Source organism: Pteropus medius, unplaced genomic scaffold (genome assembly GCF_902729225.1).
Source record: "Pteropus medius unplaced genomic scaffold, Ma_sr-lr_union100, whole genome shotgun sequence".
Classification (NCBI taxonomy): Eukaryota; Metazoa; Chordata; class Mammalia; order Chiroptera; family Pteropodidae; genus Pteropus; species Pteropus medius.
The window spans coordinates 15,446,714-15,467,271 of NW_024342473.1; the positions used below are offsets into that span (position 1 = coordinate 15,446,714).

Genomic DNA, 20,558 nt, shown 5'->3' on the forward strand with positions numbered 1-20,558 from the left:
TAAGTAGCTTATATTGCTTTAGTTATGCAATAATTTTCTGGAGCAGTTTGAAAATCAGCTCATAGATAGCTAGCTACTGCTATAATGATTGTCCATAGGAAAATGTGTAGTTTCAGTAGCAAGCATGTTCTATGTCAGTAGTTGCTGATACTGTATTGCATTGTATCAGTATAATTGTATATTCTATTCTAAGATGCATATTTATTGCACACTTTAATGTATTTGAAAATAGGATGTATGTTATTATTGGTGGTATGACAGTTTAATTGGCAGCACTCTTTCATAGCGAAAATTAAAAATTATGTTATAGCTTATAATTAACGATATCTTAAATTCAGTGCAATACATTATTGCATTACTAGGCAGCTACGATATTCATTGTTTAGGGAATTCGGCATCAAATTAGATTAAAAAAATACTAAACTTTGGTGTTTATTCATGTGTGCAATATAATCATCGTAACTTTGTTTTTGTTTTAATAGTACTTAAGTATAATTGACCTTTTGGAGTCAGTGGATTATATGGTTAGAAATGTCCCTTACAGAAAATATAAACCTTATTTACCACTTCATACCAACGGTCGACAATGGTAAGTTAGAATTTTTTTTTTTTTTAATGAGAAACATATAATCATATAGGTAGAGACTCTCAGAGTTAAGACACCTTTAAAGCCATGTAACGAAGTTACTTATTTCTTTTATATAGACATGAGAGGGATATCTTTTATAGTGTATCCTTGCTACTTTTTAAAAAAACACTTTCTTTTTTTCTTCTGCTCCTAGATTATTCCCAAATTCTTAATTTAGCATCCAAGACTTTGAACATTTTTTGGTCGTATTGCCCTTTAGTCATCCACATGGACTCAGTGTTACAACCATATTGGTACTGTTAATTTTGCACGATGTGTTGTTTTATGCCTTTGATAATCCCTCTTCCTTGAGTGGTTTGTTTATTACATAATCTATGAAAGTCAGAGAATTGTACTAGAGAATTAAAATGTTATTGCTAAGGTCTTATAGGAAAACAGTTAACAAAAAATGTAACAATGTAGATCTAAAAAGTTAAAGCTATTTTCCTGCTTTTTCTTAATATTTAAATGGAAATATGTATTAAAAAATTTGATTTGCAGGTGGAAATATGCAATTGATTCTGTTCTTGAAGTTCATGTGAGAAGGTATACACAGATGTGGTCATGGAGTAACATAAAAAGGCACAGGCAGTTACTCAAGAGTTACAAAAGTGCCTACAAAAACAAGCTAACCCAGACTAAAGTTTCTGAAGAAATACAGAAACAAATTCAGGTATATCTTGCATATATTGGTGAAAGGTATTGTTTGTTAAATCATCCGTTAGGGTTAATTCTTCTAAATTTAACTTGAATTAAAATATAACTTTAGAAAGAACAGAACTGATTTCTTTTAAAGAAAATTTAATGAGAAAATGCATAGTATTTTTTCCCAGTTTTTTCCTTCTTTAAAAGCCTTTCCCACTTATCTTAATATCAGATAAAATGAGGTTACTGTAAATTCTTTGGAGAAATGTGTTTGGTTTTTTACAACAATATTTAGAAAATCAGTATCAGAGCTGTTTAATATTAGCTAGGTGTATATTACTCGTTTTGTTAATGACTTTTCAAAAGAGAGTTCTAAGTATTATTTATAAAAAACAGCTCTTATTCTCAAGACAGGAGGAGTCTTATTTACCCCCTTTTGAAATATAGAAACACACCACACTGAATATATAACTTGCTTAATATCATCTGATCTTTATTATATAACTTTGTTACAAATTTGTAATGTAAAGAATTAATTGAATTTCTATTATTCTGAAATATGTGTTAATCACTAGTATTATATGTTAGAAAAAGCATAAGTTTCTCAACATCTCAGATCTAGTGTTCTCATACATAAAATGGAAGCAATATCTGTCTTACATAGTTGTGAGATATGCATGAGATAACACGTAGAGCACCTGACACACAGGTCACTCCGTACATATTAGATTCCTCTTACATACTTTTATGGAAATCCCCCAAATCACTTTCTTCTTGAAATTACTTATGATTTGCAGAATTTTACATTTAAAATTTTGTGCTTTATAATGGTGTCTTTAGTACAGTGATTATAAAATAATGTAGAATAGAGGGAGTCAGAAGAACCATAAGGATAATACCTAAAACAAGTCCCCCTTCTAAATAGTCTTGTTTCTATTTGTATATATGGCTATCTGTATATTGTATTGGTCTCATTACAATTCTTTTTTTTATCTTGCTTTCTTTTCAGTGAGGATTTACTTTTTTGGAAAACATACTGCAAAAGTTAAAAATGTAAAAGCCAAGTGTATGTTCAAATTTATACTTAAACTTCTGTTGCATCTCAAATACTGTTTGTCCGTGGACTCGATAAGCCTAGAAATCATAGGAAAAGAATTTTTTTCTATCTAACGATCATGTTCCTTGTTTACAAATGTCTCTTTGTTTTATAGGATTTGGAGAAGACTTTAGATGTTTTTAACATAATTTTAGCAAGACAACAAGCACAAGCTGAGGTAATTATTTTTATTAGCTGATTTTATGTTTTAAACATATTAATACTACTACTTTAAGCCTAGGATCAAGAAATCTAAGTTTCGTGGGAAGTTGATGAGATTTACTCAGTTGAAAATAAAGGTTGAGTTTTCATGGCTTAATTTAGTCTCTGGAGAAAAAAGTATTGTAATATCGGTGAAAAAAACAATGACATTAAGGGGGAACATTTTTAAACATTTTATAACAAAAAATTTGAACCCTTCCCCCTAAAGAAAGTGAATAAGAGTCATCCATAATTCTAATAACACAGAATGCTGTTAGCAGTTTGACAAATAGGCTTTTAGTCTTTCTCCCATCAATGTGTACTTATTTATGCTTCTTATCCCCCATTTCTTTCACCTTATCTTTGCTTTGTGTTCTCTTCCCTTCGTTCCTCTGCCTTCCATTCACCCATCTTTTTTCTTCTGTCTCTCGCTATCTCCTCTCCTCTCCTCGCCTCTCTTCTATTTTCCCCCAAATTGGAATCAGTCTGTTTATAATATTTTGTAATTCCTCGTCTACACTGCTCCATGTCATTTCTCTTATTCTGTAACATGACTTTTCTGGTAATTAAAAAAATAAATTACAAATGCAATACAGCTCACTGTAGAAAAATTTGAAAATATAGATTCACTGAAAAGGGAAATAGAAACACCAATTGTGTCATACCAACGATAACTATTCTTGGTACCTTTCTGTATATTCTTTTAGTCTTTTTTATGTTCATAGAGCTCCATCCACATACTCATGTTTATAAATAGGATTAAAGCATATACACTTGTTCATTTATTTACTTAGCAAATACTCATCGAGTACCTTTTGTAGTAGCATTATGGTTAAGAGCACGGACGTGGGAGTCAGATGGTCTGGATTCTATTCCCAGATTTGCCAGCTATTATTTGTGTGATCTAAGGCTGGCTATTTAACCTCTCTGTGCCTCAGTTTCCTCATTTGTAAAATAAGATTTATAGTATCTACATCATGGGGTTGTTGTGAGGAGTGCATGATAATCGATGTAAAGCACTTAGGTTATTATGTGCCTGGATATAGTAATTACTAAAGAAATGACCTTTTTTCTTTATTGCTGTCACCATTTGCATTAGCATACAAAAGTGAACACACAAAAATCTCCTACATCATAATAGGAAGAATGATAATAAAAAATCAATAAAAATAGAAAATGATATAAGGAATGCTGAGACGAGGCAGTGATGATAATGGGTTGCAGTTTTAAATAAGATGGTCAGGGCAAGCTTCTTCACTAAGAAGGATACATTTGAGCAAAGACCTGAAGAAGGTGAGGAGCCAACCAGAAAGATACCTGAGGGAAAAATGTATCAGACAGAAAGAATATAGGAAGTTGAAAGGTCATGGGGTAGGTGCACATCTGGCTCACTGAGGGAACTAAGTAAAGTGGTAAGAGAAAGGAGAGAGTGATGGTTGATGAGGTCGGAGAAGTAAGGTAGTGGAGGAGTGGAAGGGGTGATTGTAAGAGTTGGAGGGATGCCAGACTGTGTAGAGTCTTTTAAGCAATTGTGTGGAGTTTGTCTTTTATTCTGAATTAGGGAGCCATTTTGAGAATAAATGATATAATCTGACCTGGGTTTTAAAAATCTCTCTGGCCACTATTTTGGAAACAGACTGTAAGAGGGAGGGCAAGGCTGAAAACAGGGAGAAAACTTAGGATGCTATTGAAATATTTGAAGTGAGAGATAATTTGAAATGAGAGAATGGTTACAATGGAAGTGATGAGAAAAGACCACATCCTGGATATATTTTGAAGGTAGAGCCAATATTTCCCAACTGATTAGGTATGGATTGTACAAGAGAGAAATAGGAGATGACTTTAAAGATTTTGTCTTGGAGCACTTGGAAGGAATTAAAATGAGATGGGAAAGACTGGATGGAACAAGTTTGGGTGAGATGGGAGAAGATCAGGAGTTCAGTTTGAGACCTATTACGTTTTAGCCATCTTTTGGACATTAATTTAGAGATATGGAGTAGGCAGTTGGATACATGAATGTGGAGTTTTGATGAGAAGTCTGCACTGGATATATAAATTTAGGAGAGGTCAGCATAGAGATGGTACTTAAAGCTGTGACATTGGATGAAATCACCTAAGAAGTTAGGGTAGCCAGAGAAGAGTAGGGTTCCAAAGACCCAAAGCATTCTATTGTTTATAGGTCAGAAAGATGAGAGCCAGCAAAGGTGACCATGGCGGAGTTGCCAGAGTTGTATGTAGGTGGGAAGCTCTATGAATGTAATATCCTCAAAGCCAAGTGAAGAAAGAATTTCAAGGAAGAGAGAGTGAATAGCTGTGACATATGCATCTGATCGGTCAACTCAGCTGAGGACTGAGAATTGACCATTAGATTTTTCAAATATGAGATATTTCAAGCCATTATTTCTTCAAATAACTTTCTGTTTCCAATTTCTTCTCTCCTTTTTGGACTTTACTTATATATAGATAGATGTAGACATAGATACACATGTGAATATGTACATAAGTATGACCTTTTGATACTACATCACAAGTCCCTGAGGCTTTGTTGATTTTTTTAATCAATGTTTTTTTCTATTCAGATTGAATAATTTCTGTTGATCTATCTTCAAGTTTACTCTTTCCTCTATCATTTCCATTTTACTGTTGAGCCCATACGAGGAGTATTTTGTTTCAGATATTGTGTTTTTCATGTTTGAAATTCCTATTGGGTTCCTTTTTATAGTTTCCATTTCTCTACTAAAAAATTCTAATCTTTTCAATAATTTTAAGTGTATTTTCCTTTATCTCATGTAACGCAGGTTACAATGTCTTTCTGATAGTTTCAACATCTAAGTTATCTGATCACTGACAACTGTTGATTATCTTGTCTTTTGAGAATTGGTCATATATTCCTGTTTTGTTTGCACACGTCCAGTAATTTCGGATTGTATCCTGGACATTGTGAGTGTTATATTATGTAGTCTCTGGATCTTGTTATCTTGTGTAAAATGTTGATACTTTGTCTTAGCACATGACTTGGTTAGATTCTGATCTTGTATTTTGCCTTCTGTGGATAATGGTTCAAATCTCAATTGAGTTCTTCCAACTTTTTTTATGTTGGCTTGGGTCTGTTTTGCACATGAATAGTGTAGGAGTTTGAGACTTGTGCAGTTGGTCATATCTCAGTTCAGGTCTGTAAACCTTTGCTACTTTCATTTAGGTCAGTTTCATATATATAGAACTTAGGTTACACTGAAATGTGTGCCACTTCATACACAGATACCCTGTTTGCTGGCTCTCCCCACTGGGATTTCCCTCTTGACGCTTTGGATTTCATGGACTGCATTTTCTCATTTCATGACCTGACTGGAGTTCCTCTTAGTTGTTTAATTGCCGGTGGCTCTGTGCTGCTCCATGATTGAGGCCCTCCCTCAGGGCAGAGCCATGTGAAGTAGTTTTCTATGGCTACATAACAAACTTAGGGGCTTAAAACAATCTACATTTATTATTTCAGAATTTCTGTGGACCATGAGTCTAGGAATGGCTTTCTTGAGTTCTCTGCTTAAGGTCTCAAAGTAATGCAATCAAGATGTTGGCTGGAACTGTGGTCTAATCTGAGGCAAAACCAACGAAGGATTTGCTTTTGCTACCAGAATTTAGCTCCTTGTGGCTGTGGGATGGAGAACTTCAATTTCTTGCCGGCTATTGGTTAGAGGCTGCCCTCAGGTCATAAATATCACTTCAGTTCCTTGCCAAATGGGCCTCCTAACATAGACAACCCGTAACATGGCAGCTTGCTTCTTCAAAGGGAGAGAGAAACACCAGCAAGACAGCTGCTACAGTTTTATGCACATAATCGTGTATATCTTATCACCTTCGCCATGTTCTCTTGGTTAGAAACAAGAGGGGGACTATCCAAAGATATGAACATCAGGAGGGGGAAATTATAGGGCGGGGCACAACATAGGGGAAGAATGAGAAACTCACTCTTGTGAAGGTCACTTCTTCACATTTTGGCTTCCCTCTACTATCTGCTGCTTTGCTTATGTTTCAGAGTCTGTGGTAGATGTTTCTTATGTTTTGTCCAACATTTTTAGTTGTAGTCAGCATTAAGGGTAGATTGTAGAGTGCTTATGCCACAATGGAACCGAAAATTCATCATTGGATTTAGCAATAAAGAAGTCATTTGAAGAACAGTTTTTATAGAATAGTGTGTGTAGAAACCTGATGGGAATGAGAGAGTAGGAAATGGAACAGTGAGTATAGACAGTATGATACTTTACTTTACTATGATACTTTACAGTATGATTCATAGGATTGTTCCTGTGAATTAAAGGAATGATTTGCTGGAAGAAACAGATAATTTCAATCCTCCCTACATTAATTTGCTTCAGTTTAGTTGTGTTTTCTAATACCAGTTACCAGTTGCTTAAAAATTGAAGAAAGAGGATTAATTATTAGATGCTGTGGACAAAGAAGTATGGATGTACATGAAGAGAAGGCAATTATATTCATCCAAGATTGATGTTTTTTCATTATAAAGGAAAATCTACAGGGCCAGAGAGTTTAAAATGTAAACAGAGGATTGGCTGAAATTATTTACCATGGACTCTTAGCTGGATAGTGAAGGAAGTAAGGCAACAGAGAGGGTATTTAGGAAAAAAGAGAAAGAGTTCTGCATCCTTCATATTAGGTTTTATATATTTTTTAATTTATTAATTTTTGGTTGTGTGTGTGTGTGTGTGTGTATTCTTTATTTTGAATTAATTACAGAGTCTCTGGAAGTTACAAATGTAGTTTACAGAGATTCTGTGTACCCTTCACTTAGTTCCCTCAGTGGTAACATCTGACATATGTAAAACCAAGAATTAGACATTGATATAATGTGTGTGTATAGTTCTGTGTCAGCTCTCATTTTCTGATGTATTTTAAAAATGATAACTGTTAACATATTTGAAAGTTTTTTCAATTATTTTTTATTTTTTACTTTATTTTCTTCATAGCCTTTATCAGTGTTTGAAATTAGTATTTTTATTTGTGTGCTTTCTAATTAATTTATTTCTGCCTTTTCTCTATTAGTTCTAATTATTTTATTTGTCCTTTTATTAGGTCTTTCTAAGTTTTTCAGATTATTTTGAAATTCCTCGACATTAGTGACATGCTGATTACACCTTTTATCAAGATTTCAGTGCTGATAATGGCTTTATCTTTATTTTTTTAAGTTATTTTTAGAAATTTGAGTAGAAATTTGGCAGTGGGCCAAGTTGAATGTTGGAGTTGGTCACTACATTATTTTTAATGTTTCTTATCAACATTATTAATTCCTTAATGGCTAATTTAAATTTATTTTTCAAAATAAAAGTGCTTTTTTCTGAAACTTTAGAAGCATGTATGTTATCTATTGTCATAAAAATTTGTATAGGCGATAAAAAAGATGGTAACAATTGAAAAAAAAATTTAGTGCCAGTCCTTTTTACAGTTTATTTAAAAAGATTTAAATAAAATACTCAAATACTCTACAGCCATACCTGTATTTAGATTTATATTATAAAGAATGGTTCATAAATCCATCTATTAAGTTCAGTAACAGAGAGGTTTGAGCTTTCAGTCTCTGGGTTAATTTTCCCTAAAATAATTGTTAGGAGCCTCTTTAAAGCTTACAAGCCCAGATGATACACATTTAATTGGGTGTCTTTTCCAAAGAGCTGTTTCATCTACTTGTGGAACTGTTCAGGGAGTTAAACTCCCTGCTTGATAACCTCTTGGACGGTCATCTCAGTGGTTCCAAATCCTGGCTGCACATTCGACTCACCTAGGGAATTAAAAAATATACTGATGCCTGGAGTTCACTCCATCAAGATTTGTCTTAATTGGTATGTGGTAGGGCTTGGGCATTGTTTTTTGTTTGTTTTTGTTTTTTAACTTTCTGATAATTCTTAAGTGCAGCAATGAGTGAATGCCACTGAACTACGCTATCCGCAATAGCTGATTTGTCATTTACTTTCTGTTTCCAAATTCAAACCGGGCTCGAATGTATTCACTTATCTAGGGCTTGTGACAGAAATTTTACGTGTTCCCCATACTTAGTCTTTATATTCTCAAATGCTAACTACCTTAGTCTCTTTCTAAGTTACTGATGGTGTAATACTGCTCTTTCATCACTATCGTTTTTGAAAGGTAGAGCCCTTTTTACAGGCTACATGGTTTCTTTGTCCTAAAGATTCATATCTACTATTGAACTATATAGCCTGTATCCAAATGCTATCTTTGACATTTTTTGAAACCACTTTCAAATTTTTATTATTTTTTACTTCATTTCTTATATTAAGTGCCTCTTCTCATTAATACTTCAGCCCTTATACCTTCTATTATTATAGGACATGATGGGAGTTAATTCCATTTAAAAAGTATATCAAGGCTAGAGGCAAACACAGCAGCACTTGGCTGAACAATATTGTGCCTGTCCGAAATAAACTCAAAATATTGGTGGCTAATAATTGATTTTGCTGAAGCTTTGTATTCATAAGAATTTTTAAGTAGAAAGTTTAATGATGAAAATAGTAGCTAACATTTTCTTGGTGTAATTTGCTGGTACTGTCAATTCTGAGGAATGTACTATTATCATTTTCAATTTATATCAGGAAATTGAGTTATAGAGAGATTAAATCATCTAAGATCTACTTATGAAAAATAAAAAAGCATGCTAATCTTCTGTGCCTAGAGAATAAAGTTAAATGTTATTTCACATAAAATATAAACCAATTATATATATATATATATATATATAACCCATTTTACATTTCTGACTGCTGAAAATATATTCATAAGTTTGACAAAAGATGGTTACAGCTGAGATATAACTAACAGTTTTGTGGGCATATTTATTATTATTTATTTAATGTCTACAGGTTGAAGAGAACTTATTAACTTAGTTTAAACTGAGTTATCAAGCCTATTTTCTTTACTATAGAATTCAACTTTTAACTTTTGTTTTGGATTATTTCATTTTTTCAGTACACACAGAGGCTTGCAATATGTTACTAATTCACTACCAATTTAAAATATCTTAAATTTTAAGTGGTAAAATTATTAAAGTTTACTTATTCAGGGAATGATAAGATAGAGTCTAAATTACTTATTCTTTTTATTCTCTTTATTCTGTTTTCAACTTTTTGGTTATTTATCTATATTTCACTGAAAAGTAGGCAAAGGCAAGGGGCAGCATAAATCAAGCCAGGATTTTTTGAGAAAAGAGGTTGTAGTGAGAGTTGAGGACTATCTAGTTTTATTTATATTCCACCCCCCACAACATGTCCATCGTTATCAAGCCAGTGATGTATATGAATTCTGAAATAGGATTGTTTTAAACATACCTTGAATGTGGAAGCATCATCCTTTCAGTCTTAGTGGCTCCTTAACAATTTAGAAGATTTTACTCAGAAAAATTTCACTTGAACCCTCAATTATATTCCTGACAAAATGCAGCAAAATTCTGTCAGTTTGTGTGGAAAGTAAATTCTGTTGATTGTGAGACTGCATTAACCACATCACATTGAGCATCATTTCAAAAGGAAAGGGCTTTCTTGACTGTTTTTAACCTAATTAGTGTTAAAAATTTTTAACCATTGTTCTTACCTAGCTACACCTAAAAGTGAAGAAGGCATATACTCTTTAATTAATTTTATTTTGATTATTTTTTTTTTTTTTAGGTGATTCGGTCTGGGCAAAAATTAAGGAAAAAGTCTACTGACACAGGCGAAAAACGTGGAGGCTGGTTTAGTGGATTTTGGGGTAAGAAGGAGTCTAAGAAAAAAGATGAAGAATCTTTGATTCCTGAAAGTAAGTCCCAAGTCAGATAATTTATTGTACATGATAAGACAATACTGTATTAATTATATTTTATCTAGTTAATTCAGTTTTCTTACATAATACTTTTGAAATAAAAGCTCAGCGTAGTAAACATAGGTAAATACATCAGGCTGGCACATTTCTGTGTTTATCAAATTAAAATGAAACTCGGATTTTTTTTGAAAAAAATTATTTGTGAAATTTAAAAAGTTGAAATTTAGAAATTGCCACCTTTAGCATTCTTCATTGTTACTTTTTACTTGAATATTTAATTAGAGGTTTCACTTGGTTTTTAAAACACTTAGGCAATTCTAAAATCCTTATATGAGACTCTGAATTCCCTTAATGGTGTCTTTGCTTTTTCTTGACCTAAACAAGCACATACATTATGTTTGTTTTAACTAGTTCAAGTAGTATAGTAGAGGAAATTACCTAACTTCTTTTACTTTACCGTTTATATCCATTGATTTTAGAGCACTTGTTTGGTTTGATTTTTTAATTGTATCTGTAAAACTGAAGAAGTTGATTTCTTAAAATATTATCTTTTCATTGTAGCTATTGATGACCTTATGACTCCAGAGGAAAAAGATAAACTCTTCACGGCTATTGGTTATAGTGAGAGCACCCATAACCTAACTTTACCCAAGCAGGTAATTATTTAGGTGGTCTAAGAGGTATTTTGTTTCCTTTTACTGTATATCTTGAATTGACTTAACAAGTTATTGACTTTTAAAGTAATAAAAGGATGTTATTTCTTTTTGCTTTACTATTGTATGTTAAATGTTTTAGTCAGACCTTAGCAATTAAAACTCTCTCCAACTTTATTTAGATTTAGTTGCTTTTGTAAATTTAAGAATAACCTGATAAAAAGTACTTATTATAAAGTTAAATTGAATCTTTTGAAACTTTTGTCTTAAAAAGTTTTTTTTATTGTGAAATGTGACTTATATATAAAAAGAAGAGTGAACAAAACCAATATATAAAAAGAAGAGTGAACAAAACCAAAATTTATGACTCTTGATTTATCGCAAAGGAATAGCTATGTAATCATCAAAGTTAAGATATAGATCTTGCTGTAGATGTGGCATAGTTGTGAGATTTATCCTTGTTCTTTCACTACATGTATTTTGCTCATTTTCATTTCTCTGTATTTTATTTATTCATACTTTTGTTGATGAGCATTTGTGTTGTTTCTATTTTTTGGTTGTTATACTACTATTAATTTTTTGTAGATGTCTTTTAGTGGGCATATGTGATATTTTCTGCTAATTGTTAGTGGAATTGCTATGTCATAGGACGTAGGTATATTTAACTTTAATAGATTCTGCTGCACAATTTTGCAGTGTGGAAGTGTTTCCATCAGTAGTACTTGAGGATTCTTATTGCTCCATATCCTTGGCATTATTAAGTAACACTTAGCATTATTAATCTTTTAAATTTAGCCATTCTAAATGGTGAGTATATAGTGGTATTTCATCGTGGTTTTAATTTGCGTTCCCTGGATGAGTAAAGAGGTTTTTCACTTTTTCACATAGTTATAGGTTCTTAGATATCCTTTTTTGTGAAGTGTAGTTTGTTCATTATTGGATTGTCTTTTTTTTATTGGTTTGTAGGAACTCTTTACATATGCATTACATTACATTACATTCACAGAAATTATTCATCTTATAACTGGAAGTTTGTACCCTTCGACTGCCTTTACCTATTACTCCATACTCTACTCCCCACCCTGGGAACCATCAATCTGTTCTCTGTTTCGATGGGTCTGGTCTTTTTAGATTGCATATATGTGAGATCATACAGTATTTGACTTTCTCTGTTTGATTTATTTCACTTAGCATAATTACCTCAAGTTTCACCCATGTTGTTGCAAATGGCAAGAATATTTCACATTTTCTTTCTGTTCATCTGTTAGTGGACACTGAGGTTGTTTCCAGGTCTTAGCTATTGCGAATAGTGCTGTGATGAACTTGGGGGTACACATACTTCTTTGAGATAGAGATTTCATTTCTTTCAAATATATACCCAGAAGTGGAATTGCTGGATCATATGGTAATTCTACTTTTCATTTTTTTGAGGAACCTCAGTACTGTTTTCTAAAGTGACTATACCAGTTTGTATTCCCACCAGCAGTGTATGAGTTCTGTTTTCTTCACATCTTTGCCTTGTCATCTCTTGTCTTTTTGATAATAGCCATTCTAACAGGTGTGAGGTGAGATCTCACTGTGGTTTTGATTTGCATTTCTCTTATGATTAGTGATGTTGAGCATTTTTTCATGTACCTGTTGGCTATTTAAATATCTTCTTTGGAAAAATGTCTATTCAAGTCCTTTGCTTATTTTTAATTGGATCTTTTTTTTTTTGCTATTGAGTTGTACGAGTTTTTTTTAATGTATATTTTGTATATTAACCCCTTATCACACACGTGGTTTGTAGATATTTTTTCCCATTTTGTAGGTTGCCTTTTCATTTTGTTCACTCCTCTTTCTTTTTTTTTGCTGTGCAGAAACTTCTTCGTTTGATGTAGTCTCATCTGTTTATTTTTGCTTTTGTTGCTTGTGCTTTCAGTATCATATTCATAATATCATTACCAAGACCAATGTCAAAGAGCTTTTTCCATGTTTTCTTCTAGGAGCTTTGTGGTTACAGGTATTACATTGAAGGCTTTAGTCAGTTTCAAGTTAATTTTTGTGAGTGGTATAAGCTAGGGGTCCAGTTTCATTTTTTTGCATGTGAATATCCAGTTTTTTTAGCATCATATATTGAAGAGATTATCTTTTCTCCATTGAGTATTCTTGGCTCCCCTTGACTGTATATGCATGGGTTTATTTCTGGGCTCTTGATTGTGTTTCATTGGTCTGTGTATCTGTTTTTATTTCAGGACCATACTGTTTTTATTTCTATAGCTTTGTAATGTAGTTTGAAATTAGGAAGTGCGACGCCTCCAGCTTTGTTCTTTTTTCTCTAGATTGCTTTGGCTGTTTGGGGTCTTTCGTGGTTCTATACAGATTTGGGGATTGTTTTTTCAATGTCCATAAAAAATACCATTGGAATCTTGATAGGGGTTGCATTGAATCTATAGATTATTTTGGGTAGTATGGACATTTTAACAATATTAAATTCTTTCAAGCCATGAACACAGGATGGCTTTCCACTTATTTTTGTTTTTAATTTTTTTCATGAGTGTCTTTTAGTTTCAGTGTATAGATCTATTACCTTCGTGGTTAAATTTATTCCTGAGCATTTTATTATTTTTGATGCTATTGTAAATGGGATTGTTTTCTTTCTTAATTCATTTTAGTGAATAGAAACACAACTGATTTTTATATATTGATTTTTGCATCCTATAACTACTGAATTTGTTCATTAATTCTAACTTTTGGTGGTGTCTAAGTATATTTTATATGTAAGATCACATCATCTGTAAGCAGAGACATTTTTACTTCTTTCTTTCTGATTTGGATGCCTTTTGTTTCTTTTTCTTGCCTCATTGCTCTGTTGAATAGAAGTGGTGGAAATGGGCATCCTTGTCTTTCTCTTGATCTTAGAGGAAAACCTTTCAACCTTTCACCATTGAGTATGATGTTAACTGTGGGCTTGTCAGATATGACAGTTATTATGTTAAGGTACATTTCTTGAATACTCAATTTATTGAGAGAGTTTTTATCATGAAAGGATGTTATATTTTGACAATTGCTTTTTCTGCATCTACTGAGATGATCATGTGATTTCTATCTTTCATTTTATTCATGTCATATATTACATTTACTGATTTGCACATAATGAACCATCCTTGCATCCTAGAGATGAATCTCAGTTATTGTGTATAATCCTTTAATGAGCTGCTGAATTTGGTTTGCTGAAATTTTACTGAAAATTTTTGCATTTATGTTCATCAGTGATATTGGCCTGTAGTTTTCATTTCTGGTAGTGTCTTTTTCTGGCTTTGGTATCAGCTTAATGCTAGCTAGTCTTGTAAAATGAGTTTGGGAGTGTTCCCTCCAACTCAATATTTTGGGAAGACTGCGAGAAGAATTGGGATAAATTTTTCTTTAAATATTTGATAGAATTCACCAGTGAATGCATCTAGTCATGGGCTTTTCTTTGTTGGGAGGCTTTTGATTACTCATTGAATCACCTTACTTATTACTGGTCTACTCAGTAATTCTATTTCTTCATAATTCAATCCTGGTAGAATGTATGTTTCTAGGTTGTCCAATTTGTTGATGGATTGGTTGTTCATAATAGTTTCTTGTGGTATCAGTTGTAATGCCTCCTCTTTCATTTTAAAATTTTATTTATATGTATTTTCTCTCTTTTATTCCTTGATTAGTCTAGCTAAAAGGTTTGTCAGTTTTGTTTATGTTTTCAAAGTACTAACTTCTGGGTTTTTTTTTTCTATTGTTTTCCTATTCTTTATTTCATTTATTTCTGTTTTAATCTTTATTATTTTCTTTTTTCTTCTACCTTTGGGCATAGTTTTTTTCTCTTTTTCTAGTTCCTTAAACTAGAATGAAGTTATGGTCTTTGTTTGAGATCTTTCTTTTTCCTTGCTCTAGGCTTTTATCACTATAAATTTCCCTTTTAGAACTTTTGCTGCATCCCATATGTTTTAGTATGTTGCATTTTCATTTTTCTTTGTCTTACAATATTTTTTTCATTTCTCTCTCTCTTTTTTTTTTTTTGATCCATTGGTTGTTTGGGAGTGTGTTGTTTTAAAATCCACCTATCTGTGAATTTTATAGCTTTCCATCCTGTAGTTGATTTCTAGTTTTATTCCATTTTGATTGGAAAACATATTGGACATAATTTGTATTTTACTCTTGAATTTTTTGAGACTCATTTCATGGCTTAACATATGATATATTCTAAAAAATGTTCCGTGTGGGCTTGAGAAGAATGTTTATTCTGCTGCTTTTGGGGGGAATGTTCTGTGTATGTCAGTCAGGTCCTTTTGGCCTATACCTTTGTTCACATCCATTGTTCTCTTAGTTATCTGTCTGGATGATCTATCTGTTTTTGAGGGTGGGCTCTTTAAGTCCCCAACTAATACTGTATTACTGTTTATTTCTCCTTTTAGTTCTGTTACTATAGTGCTTCACTAGGTTCATAAGTATTTACAATTGTTACATCTTCCTGACAGATTGACCCCTTTATCCTTATAAAGACCTTCTTTATCTCTTTGGGCCATTTATAACTTACAGTCTATATCTTCTGATATAAGTACAGCTACCCCTGTTTGTTGTTGTTGTTACTGTTTGTTTGAAATATATTTTTCCATACCTTCACTCTCAGTCTGTGTGCAGCCTTAAAGCTAAAGTGAGTCTCTTGTTTTCTCTTCTTAAATTACAATAACACTTTCAAAATTCCTTTATTCTCTAAAAAATTTTATCATTCTGCCATGTGTCTTTTGATTGGATATTTTAATCCATTTGCATTTAAACTAATTATTGATAAGTAAGGGCTTACTCTTGCCATTTTGTTAATTGTTTTCCAACTATTTTGTAGATAATTTGTTCCTTGCTTCTCTTCCTTTCTTCCTCTGTCGTTTGATGACCATAATCTCCCTAGTTCTCTATCCTACCCCTAGTCTCGGCTTATCAATTTTTGGGTCAGGATTTTTTTCTTCTCAATATCTTATTAACTCTCCAAAGCCATCAAGCATATATGTTCATTATATTTTGTCCAGTTTTTGAGCCCAAGGATTGGTCTGCTTTAGTGAAAGCTGCTGAATTAAATCGTTATGCCACAAAATATTTTATGAGTTTTTGTTTTTATGACTTTTAAAACTAAGAGAAATTAATTATATGTCCTATATTTATATTTATATAAAGAAATTATAAATGTCCTATTTAAGCAAGCAAATTTGAATTTCCAAATCATTTTTTTACAATGAGCATATTGATACAAAAACCTACCGTATTGTTTTTTAGATCACTACAATTCAACAAATTTAAATAAGAAAAAAATACTAAAAGCAATAATTATTTAATCTTTTAACAATTTTTATTCATTCTTTTCTTTAGTATGTCGCTCATATAATGACACTGAAGTTAGTAAGCACCTCCATTACAATAAGAGAAAACAGAAATATTCCAGAAATACTAAAAATTCAGATAATTGGCTTGGGCACCCAGGTATCTCAGCGACCAGGAGCACAAGCACTTAAGTAAGTTTTTAAAAACTTATTTCCATTTTATTTCTTTGTATGACTTTAGTCCTCCAAAATGTAGTGTTACTTAGAAAAAAAAAAAAAAGATTAATAGTAGTTCTCCTCTTAACTTTTTTGTGTATGTATCAAGATAGTCATTTTATATTTGAGTTTGTTTTGTTATAGAGTTATGTGAAGAGCTCATCATTAGTTTTACCCTTTTTTCTTTCTTTTATAGACATTTATTGGATACTATTTAATTTATAGATTTGATACTGTGAAGGCTATAAGAAAAAGTTTCTGTTTTCAAGAAGTTTATGCTATAGTTGATAAGATACTCAAAAATTTAATAATTTAAGATCTGTATAATCTATTAGCTCATAAGAGAGAGAAATTGCTGTAAAATTAAATACCTTCTAGTTAATGCTACACAAGCTCAGTTGTGGAAGAGGAAAACTTGGTCTAGGAGAATTGGAGCTTATGCCAGGCTGAATGGAAAGGACTAGGAGAAGCAAGGATGAGGTAGGAATATATGTTCCATGAGTTAACTACAGCTTGTGTTCATGCCATCGTAATCAGAACTTCTGCAATATTCTGGAGTTGGTCAAAGTTGGTTTTCATGTAGATGAGAACAAAAACCAAACCAAAATTAAAAAAAAGAAAAACGAAATGCTAGACTGCAGGTAATTAATTAGGCTGAGAAGTTTGGACTTCAACTCTGGATAATGGGCATGGTCCTGGCTCTCAGTAGAGTTTTTTGTTTGTTTGTTTTTTTAAGGAAAATATTTTAAACCATTATATTACAAAGGATCATCTTAATTTATATTACTTCTTTTTTCCCCACTGGATTGTAGGGTTGAAGCAAAATTGGAACACTGGTACATAACAGGTCTGAGACAGCAAGATACTGTACCATCCCTTGTGGCTTCAATTGGTGATACTGCATCATCCTTGCTTAAAATTGAATTTGAAACCAATCCAGAGAATAGCACTGCTGACCAGACTCTGATCGTCCAGTCTCAGCCTGTGGAGGTCATCTATGATGCTGTAAGTGCAAAGAAAAAGTGAATTTTTATTAAACTTCTCTTATACATCTGACAATGGTTTTCTTATTTTTTCTCTTTCATATTTCACATTTATTTACTTAGCAGCTCAGTTTACTAACACTTTCCTTGTTTTAAAAGCAGTACATGTTTAGCAGTTAATTTTTATTTTTTTATCTGCTACAGATATTTTTTTGCTGTAAGATGTATTTATGCTTATGTCAAATTTTAAAAAGTCTGAAATACTATTAAAAAAGTGTATATTTACTGTACCAACTACTCCCAGTCACTACCCACTGAACTTCCTATTCTAGTTTGTTTTTGCTTATTCTCCCTTCCTCCTCAATGTTTGGAACCAGTTCAAAGTGCTTAAGAAGTAATTGAAAGAATTTTGAATATTGTTTCCACAAGAAAAAAAATCAGCATTTAGATACTCTTGCAAAGGCGAGCTTGAGTTCTTTATCTACAGCGTCATCTTTTATTCAGACTCTCTTTATCTCATCTCAAGCTAGCAAGCAGGATGGGCATGGGTCACTACTCATTCCATCACTTGTGGATTGGCTGCACCCTGGTATGATCCCTGACTTAATTTTAGTTTACAGTTTAGAGGTGGATTCACGTGTGGGTGGGAGTCCTTATATAAAGGCTCCAGAATTCATTATATTTTCTGATTTAAAAAAAATTTTAAGTTGCAGTAAAATACATATAATTTACCATCTTAGACATTTTTAAGTGTGTGGTTCAGTAGTGTTAAGTACATGCACGTTGTTGTACATCCAGTCTCCAGAACTCATTCCATATTGCAAAATGTCTTATTTTTTTGAGTTTAAGTTTTGAAGGTAAGTAAGGACTCAATAGCTTTCTTATTTCCTCTCCAAACTTCAAAGTGTAGGGGAATTTAACTTTAGTATAAAGAAGTAGTGTTTCACCTTCTGGCTAATTGGAGGCTAAAACTATAAGTAATATCCATTGCTACATCAACATGACACCACAGAACATACTTAAGATTACTTTATTGCGATGCACACATTTGTTGCCTCTCCAGGGAGCTTACCTGGGCTATTCCTTTTTTCAAGTTCTCTTTCACTCTGGAGGTAGATGCAGTAGGGTAGAATATCTTTGGAGGAACCTCCTCAGTTCTAAGCCCAGTTATTTAAAATTAAGCTCAAACCTTAAAATTTATGATAAAAAGTACTATGTATAACTTGTTTATATTTTAAATTATTTTATAGAAAACCATTAATGCAGTGGTTGAATTCTTTCAATCAAATAAGGGATTAGATCTTGAGCAAATAACATCAGCTACATTGATGAAGCTAGAAGAAATTAAAGAGAAAACAGCTACAGGTAAAGAATTGGCCTGTCTGCCTAAGCATCGACTAAACTCTCAGAAGTTTTTCTATTTTTATGTAAATATTGTATTTAAAATAGTATAGGTTGCTTTTTTTTTTTTCTATTTTAAATTCAGACAATATTATACAGTGGTGTTTCATTGTGTGTACACGGCTTACCCAAAACCAAATATACCTGGTGTGAAAGAGAATGATATGGAGCATAGATGGTTCTCTCTGCCATTACTTTTAAGAACCTGTGTCTCAGAGTGAGCTTGAGGTGGAAAACATTCCTGTCTTGGTTCTTAAGAACCTATTCACCATACTATGTGATACATAAGATACTTTTATACAACGTGGCCTGTGAACTGAAGCCAACTACTTTATCTGGTTGCTTAACTAAAGAAATAATGAATTCTTCTATCTCTGGATAAAATACTAGCTATGGTGGGATTACTGTACTGTGCAATGATATGATTGATCACTTCCCATTGACCATATGCCATTTCACTTTACATGCTGAATTAAAAATGTAATCCGTGAGAAGAACTCAAGTTCTTTCATAATACTTTTAAAGTGACGTTCTTATTCTCGTTAATAATATGATTACATATTTCAACTTGACCCTCTGATCTTTCATTATTTCTTTTCCTTCTTTCAGGACTTACACATATTATTGAAACTCGAAAAGTCCTTGATTTAAAAATAAATCTGAAACCCTCTTATCTAATAGTTCCACAGACAGGTTTCTACCACAAAAAGTCAGATCTTCTCATTTTGGATTTTGGTACATTTCAGGTAGGTGTATAAGCATTTGTCTGCCCATTTTTGCTCACCTTGATAGCTAGCTATGTGATAGTTTGCTTTTTTTCCCCTAAAATTCATTTAAACCTAGACTTATTACTTCTTAGCATTTTGTCAAGCCCTCGCTTAGATTATTTTATATATATTTTATGGCTATTAAAAACAAAACAAAACAAAGAAAAGCACTAAATTTTTTGTAATGGCAGATGATTCAAGATTGAGGACTGGATTACTGCTGTCTTTTCCTAATCGGAGAGAAGCACTTCTAGTTTTCAAGCACTCCTAGCTTTCCAGAGTTTAATTACACAGTGTTATTTGTTCATTTACATATTTTGACAATAGGAAATGATGCACATAAGAATATGTGTTTGTTAAACTACTGTCAGCAACTAAGTAGAGTTAGAGAACTCTAAGGTTTTGGATGAGGAATCTGTAGAAATTCAAGTCTCTGAGAAAAAGTGAAGATTCTAGAAAATACAGTCCTGAATTGATCTTTGCTTCCTTTGGGAAGAGGAAAAAGGAAGTATTGAGATTAGGGCTGAATTCTAATGGATTAATTATCTTAGTGATGTAGTGGGGACAAGAAGGACTAAAACCTGCTCTTTCATGGTAAAGATTTTAGGATAGGGAGCCATAAATGGCAATAACTCCTGAGAACCAGAAGGAGTTGGATGTCTAGACAGGTTTTTTGACATAGGCAGCTATGTGACTGATTTCCTCATTAATGCAGATGTGCTGTAACATATTACCAAAACATAATAGAGATATGGGCTGAAATATTACATTCCACATAAAATATTTACAAATAATTATCAGAAAATCAAGCAATATG

General features: G+C 32.5%; 1 protein-coding gene across 1 annotated transcript in view; it reads left to right on the top strand.

The window, feature by feature from the left end:
* VPS13C (vacuolar protein sorting 13 homolog C) overlaps positions 1-20,558 on the top strand; it is a 154,500-nt gene that overhangs the window by 37,851 nt on the left and 96,091 nt on the right. Inside the window, exons 12-20 of the mRNA XM_039864990.1 lie at positions 483-589; positions 1,130-1,301; positions 2,485-2,547; positions 10,259-10,388; positions 10,953-11,047; positions 16,424-16,566; positions 17,403-17,595; positions 18,824-18,938; positions 19,584-19,720. Coding sequence (XP_039720924.1) covers positions 483-589; positions 1,130-1,301; positions 2,485-2,547; positions 10,259-10,388; positions 10,953-11,047; positions 16,424-16,566; positions 17,403-17,595; positions 18,824-18,938; positions 19,584-19,720 — 1,155 coding nt within the window. The remainder of the gene's footprint in view (positions 1-482; positions 590-1,129; positions 1,302-2,484; positions 2,548-10,258; positions 10,389-10,952; positions 11,048-16,423; positions 16,567-17,402; positions 17,596-18,823; positions 18,939-19,583; positions 19,721-20,558) is intronic.